This window comes from Sipha flava, unplaced genomic scaffold, assembly GCF_003268045.1.
Source record: "Sipha flava isolate LNK unplaced genomic scaffold, YSA_version1 17376_pilon_pilon, whole genome shotgun sequence".
Lineage (NCBI taxonomy): Eukaryota > Metazoa > Arthropoda > Insecta > Hemiptera > Aphididae > Sipha > Sipha flava.
In genome coordinates, this window is record NW_020271965.1 from 1 (window position 1) to 6,845 (window position 6,845).

Genomic DNA, 6,845 nt, shown 5'->3' on the forward strand with positions numbered 1-6,845 from the left:
TTTGACTTTTATTGAGCTAATTATAGACAATTGAAATTTTATATTTTATAAGTATTTTTTTTTAAAATAACGATAAAATTTTTTTGGCCGGCCAGAAAATATTGAAAATTTAATACAAGGTTTCTTATAAGTTGTTCCTTAACTGATAAAAAAATATCCAAAATCGTAAGTCACAATTTTTTTTTATAAGTGCTCAAAGTTCCAATTTATACGAAATATGTAAACATTGCGAAAATTTGCAAATAATTTTGTGGTTGAAAAATCGTAAATTTTTTTTCTGTTATAACTAAGTTTTGAAAATTTGGTACAAGGTTTTTCATTAGTTTTTCTTCAATTATCTGTAAAAAAAACTCTACTGGATTCAGACAAAAAAAATTTATGAGTGTTTGAAATTTAAATTTTTACAAAAACACGTTAAACAACGGTTTAGCCTCAAACGATTTTTGCTATTTGTTTTTTTTCCAAAAAGTATAAGTTGTAGAAACTTGAAAATTTTATTAGTTGTTTATATTGGCATTTTCTTTATATAATTTTATTTTCAAAAGATTTCACTAATTTTTAATCAATTTATAAGCATTTGAAATATTCGATTTTTTTAATTTTTTTTTTTATAAATGTTGATAAAAAAAATTTAGCTTGGACAAAATACTTGAAAATTTAATAGAAGGGTCCACATAAGTTGTTATAACTCCCATTCAAAAATTATAAAAATACATAGGCACAAATTTTTTTAATAAGCGTTTATAAGTGCGAATATTGACAAAATTCGTCAAAATCATGTATATTTGCTATGTAGTTGTAGGTAAAAATTAATAAAAATTTTTGTATTAGAAGCTAACAATTTAAATTTTAATACAAGGTTGTCCATAAGCTCGGCTTACCATAATTGTAAAAAATACGAGGGTAATTAAAAAAACAGCTAATATTGACATAAAATTACATGTAAAACATAATATAATATATAATATTCTAGACTGACAAATCATATCGGTTTTTGGAATTTGCTCTCTAACTCAAAAACCAAATAGCGTAAACACATGAAATTTTCACCAAATGTTTATATTGACGTTTTCTATGAATAATTAAGTTTTCAAAGTATTTTGACTTATTTATAGATTAAATTGTCAAAATTTTTGATTTTTCTAAATTTTTCGTTTCAAAATAAAATATACTTATTACAATTAATAACAATGTATTATATTCTAGACTAACATATCATCTCCGTTCAGAATCGTTTTTCGTATACAATGATACCTATCATTGAATTCAAATTTAAGAAATCCATTGTACCCCAACTGTACAGCAGAGCGAGGCTCATCCGGTTTTTTTTTTTTTTTATTTATTATGAACGGAGATGATTTGTCAGTCTAGGATATATTATATTTAATTATTGTCATATATTCTATTTTGAATCAAATTCAAACATTTAAGTAAAAGTTTTTTTTTGGTTATCAGGAGCCTATAATCAAACTTTTGGAAAAGTTTTAAAACTTTTCGATTTAATTCCTGAAAAAATCATTAAATTACTGGACTAAATATAAAAGTTTTTATTAGAATGGTGATATAGCAACTTACGTGGTTTTAGTAAATGCCTTTACATTCCCTTTATTTTTTTTTCTGTGAGATAACGGCTTTCTATGCTTAGGTTTGTACTTGCTATTCATTTTAACTTATAAAGACAAAACTTCACTAAACAGTAGAATAATGTTGGTTACGTCAGACGATTGTCTAATGACTGAAACTTCTAAATCATTGATAATAATATAAACGATAGGTTTATTGAATTATATTTTGTTATCCTGAGTGTAGCCCTCAGTTCACAGTAAATATACGAAGTACAACAAATTACAAAATATCTAATAATAATATCCTTATCTACATTTCGCTTGTGCCGCGTCGGGTGATGATTGCGAGATGGTTGAGAATGCTACGCGGGGAAATTTTACGCACCCGCAGACACATGTCAAAGTAATTGTTCCAAACAAATGAATAGTGAAAATTTCACACTGAATACACGATTCTACTTTTAACAGTAGGCTCCCATAAATACTCCGATTTAAGTTTTGAAAAAACTTATAAATTCTTAATAACATTTCCAACGCATCGCTCGTGATACAATTTAAAAAATATTTTTAATTATTTAATTATTTTTATTTGAAAAGTTGCAATTTTTCAAAATTTGAAATCATTTAAAAAATATTATTGAAAATAAAAATTCAAAATGTATTCCGACCGATGCATCAACCAAGTACTGAAAAATCTAAATCCGTTTTCAAAACTTATGTCGGATGACGCATTCTGGAGTATGGTTAAATTTAGAATGTGCTATTTTCTATCAAAAACGGGCTGGTGTAGAGGCCCCTTAAGAAAAAAATAATAAAATATAAAACATCTATAAATTTACTTATATTATTGTTTTGGGCTTTGGTCTCATCTCTCTTTAAAGAAATCCTTTATAAGCCATTACTAGACGATGAAGGGAGGGGGTAGAATATTGTTTGATTTCATATGAGACTTGTAAAAGTTTTAAGCCCCCCACATTTTTGACCCTATTTGCGCCTATGCTCATTTTCAAAATTTAATAATTTTACAAGCTCTAAGAAATTCCCATTATTTCCTGTTTCATTATCAATATTCTCATGTGCATCACTAATAATATTTATGACTTGGGAAGTATCTTTGTGCCCTCTCAAACCAATGTCTTGTCTAGCACATAAAGGGCACATTTTATTAAACTTCTTAATACTAACCTATTTCTTTCAACTTCTATTTTTAATTGTGAGTCAATCATAATTGAAACACTACCTTGTGTTTTAGAATCTAAATATCCTTTATTATACTTAGTCAAAGCTAATTTATGTGTATGACATTTATCATGTACTTTAGCCATGCCATTAATATGTTTCCAGTCTGAATAACCATACACTGTTAGACTACCTGAATTAGGATTACAATGCTGACTTGATGGCTAAGAATGTCTACAATTATAACAATAAATTTCATTATGTTGTACAGAATATTCAATCCACGTATACTGTTTATACCAAGTACTATTAAAAGAACGTTTATTTTTGCCCATTATTTTATAAGGAAAAACTATGTTTGGTTGTACTAGTGGTTGATCAAAATTTAAACTTAAGTCTAATACTTTACTTGTTGACGGCTGAGGCGTAACTTCCACATTATAAGTTTCACCAGAACAGCTAGAGTCATCAGTATGTATTGAAGGAAATTTTGGTTTGTCCCTTCAATCGTTTTCTTAGATTTAGATTGTGAAAATTTTATTAAAAACTTTTTCATTTTGATTTACAAATCAAATAGTCGGTGATATACATGCAGATGGAAACGAAAAGAGAAAAAAACAAACTTTAAAAAAAAAGTGCGAGTTAATGTGTGTATCGAACAACAACGACAATAACGACGAGCGTCTCGGGAGCAAAATTGCGCGACCAATCAGAGGCGTTCACATTTCTTATCAATGTTTATTAAAATCACATTTCTTATCATTATTTATACAAAATATAACGTGATATTGATATATTCTGTGGTGATAATATATTGATATTATTTTATTCGGTGATATAATCTTCAATCATACAGGCAGTGTTTATTTCAGGGGTGACTGGGGGGGGGTAATACCTCCCCGGAGAAAAATGTATACCCCCCGAAAAAAAGTATAACATTATTACGTAAATAGTATATTATGGTCCGATTATATATAAAACGAGTTATCGATGAATTGTCAGTTATTTCGTGCGAAGATGATATAATAAATAAATATTTAATATAATAATATCTTGTGTTACTTTTTCGTACGTCAATATAGTCAATTAATGTGTACCGATAATAATCGTAATTTATATATTATTAAATTGTTCGTCAATATAATCGATTTTAGATAAGTACCTATCGCATGTGGGTAATTTTTAAAACGTGCTGTTGTCTGCGAATGTCAGTGTAGTGCAGTGGTTCTCAATCTTTTTAGGACCACGACCCAAATTTTCTTCCAAAAATCTATCGCGACCCCCATGGTTTTACATTTACAGAATCAAAAAAGTAATTTCAAAAAAACAAATTTTTTAAATTTTATTACTTATTTACAACTTTATAATAATACTAATAATTATAACAATATACTTTTAATAATAATAATATAATACTTAATTAATAATTAGGCGTATGTGATGAATGTGCTTGTTTCCTGCTATTGTTGATAACAGCACCTACATCGACATCAATTTTAGTTATTTTCAAACGCAAGGAGTGCGATAATTGGAGCTTGTTTCTGTGTTTGTTTTTGATGCCCACCATTGCTGAAAATCCAACTTCTCACAAGTATGAAGATGAGAAAGGTAGTAATACCTTTAAAGCTTCAGTTGAAAGAGTTTGATATTTCTGTTGGGCTGACAGCCAAAACTCAATCAAATTATTGCGGTTAAATTTAAGTTTTAATGATGTATCTTCAATGAGTTCTTCATCAACTTTTGTTGATATCCCTGTTAACATAGCGTCCTGAAACGGATTCACAATTCAGTTATTTTTTTGACATTTTTCCATTTCTTCAAGGAAGTAAAAGTAAAATTTATCTTTCAACGAAATTAAATGCAAAGTAATTTGGCTAATTATATCATCAGGAATTTTTATATTATTTTCGGTTATAAAAGTTTGAAATGTTTCAAAACAATCATAATTTTGCATTTCAATGTTTTTTTGCCATAAAGTAAGTTTTTTTTATAAAACTTCTAATTTTTTCATGGACCGCAAATATAGCGGTTCCTTTAGTTCCTTGTAAATATAAATTTAGTTCATTCAGTTTCGAAAATATGTCGGCTAAATACGTGAGCTTCAAAATAAAATCTTCATTGTGCAACGATTTTGCCAGATCAGTTTTTTCCTTTAGAAACAGTGCAACTTCTTCGCGGAGTTCTACAAGTCTTGTTAATACTTTTCCTCTTGACAGCCAACGTACTTTAGTGTGCAAAAGAAGAGATTTATGAGAACTTCCCATCTCTTCACACAACTTTTCAAATAATCGTGATTGCAGTGGCCTTGTCTTAATGAAATTGACTATTTTCACAGAAGTGTTCAACACCATTTTCAAGTTATCCGGCAGATTTTTCGATACTAAAACTTCCCTATGAATGTTGCAGTGAGTCCATGATGCATTCGGACTAACTTCAAGCATTCGAGTTACAACACTACTATTTTTACCACACATAGCTCTAGCACCGTCTGTACATAATCCGACACATTTTACCCAATCAAGACCTTTTTTATTGATATAAGTATTAAGGGTATTGAATATTTCCTCACTAGTACCTCGAATAATTGGTTCACAAAATAACATATCTTCATGTGGTGCGTTGTTCCATATATAACGTATGAATACAAGCAGCTGACATAAACCTTGAACATCAGTAGACTCATCTAGTTGTAGTGAGAAAAATCTACTTTTACTGGCTCTTTCAATTAGCTGATTTTCTGTCCATTGAGACATGTCATTAATCCTACGTGTAACTGTATCATTTAATAGTGGTATCATTTCGACGTCTTTCGAGAATTTGTCACCAAACATTACTTCAACTGTATCTTTTATTTCTGGCAATACAAAATTCTCTCCGATAGTATGTGGTTTGCCAGCTTTTGCGATTTGTAAACTTATCAAGTACGAAGCGTGCATAGCTTTTTTATTGATCTTGGTGAACTGTGTAATTTTTGTTTTGGACGTATTTTGTTCTTTCAACTTTGTTTCGAAATAAGAGAGTGGTTGATCTATCAAATCAGGATGCTTAGTCTCAATATGCCGACGTAATTTATTCGGACGCATACTCTCGTTTGCAAGTACTTCAAAACAAATGACACACTGCGGTCGTTGTTCATCATTATCTTCTTTCCAAGAAAAACCAATTTTTAGGTACTCTGAATCATACTTTCTTGTCTTTTTTTTTCGTTTTAAAACCGAAGTTGAAGGTTCGTTTTCATCAGTTTCAATTTTTCGCTTATTTACCAACCATTTATCCATCATATAATTTTTGTAAATAATTTGTCTCAAAAATAGCGTGCACAATTACACCAAACAATCGATCGCACCAATACGAACGCACGCGGTAAAACACATTAACTAAAATTACAAGCCGACGATGATACAACGTAACGACTAACTGAAATTTTACTGACAACTAATTGCCGAGTACCGACTTTATCGTCATATTTTATCGAAATATTTTTGCGATAACGACGTACCAAAAGTACCCGTCGTAATAATTCCCATAATTCGTATATTACTTAATTCTTCTATTAGTATTTATATTCTATAATCTATAGTCTATACAATTTAAAAAAACATAAATTTCTTACAATCTGTATAATTTGAAAAAACTTCTCGCTACTCCCCAAAAATTGAATCGCGACCCCCCAGGGGGTCGTCACCCACAGTTTGAGAAACGCTGGTGTAGTGGATTACGCATTTAAGACTACGTCAAACTGCATTTGGTTGATTTATATTGTTTTTGGTTATTTTTCAACGCATTTTGGTTGGTAATTAAACTTTTAACCAACAGTTAACTTCCATTATGTCAAAACGAAAAAATAATCCTATATTAGATATGTATCGGAAAAAACATGACAACGTTGATGATCCACCAGTTATACCTTCACCGGCTTCACCCACTGAAATAATTGAAGATCAAAAAGATCAAAGTATTCGTAAAGTATTAAAAAATTATTCTTTTCAAAAAAATTGGGAAAAATAGTTTAACTGGCTATATTATAATATTAAAAAGGGAGGGGCTTTTTGTAAGGTATATAAAAAATTTCTTAGTAGTAATCATAGTGCTTTACAAAAA

General features: G+C 29.4%; 1 protein-coding gene and 1 pseudogene across 1 annotated transcript; both read right to left on the minus strand.

Annotated features, from left to right (window-relative positions):
- Positions 1-4,164: 4,164 nt before the first annotated feature.
- On the minus strand, positions 4,165-4,506 carry LOC112680067 (annotated as a pseudogene).
- Positions 4,507-4,778: 272 nt separating this feature from the next.
- Positions 4,779-6,022, minus strand: LOC112680068 (zinc finger BED domain-containing protein 5-like). Its single transcript, XM_025550060.1, has 2 exons — positions 4,839-6,022; positions 4,779-4,785 (listed from the first exon to the last, which is right to left on the minus strand). The coding sequence occupies exons 1-2, from the start codon at positions 6,020-6,022 to the stop codon at positions 4,779-4,781; spliced, it is 1,191 nt and encodes a 396-aa protein (XP_025405845.1).
- Positions 6,023-6,845: the final 823 nt, after the last annotated feature.

Coding starts and splice junctions, on each gene's coding strand:
- LOC112680068 (XM_025550060.1), bottom strand. CDS start 6,022: ATGGATAAATGGTTGGTAAATAAGCGAAAAATTGAAACTGATGAAAAC.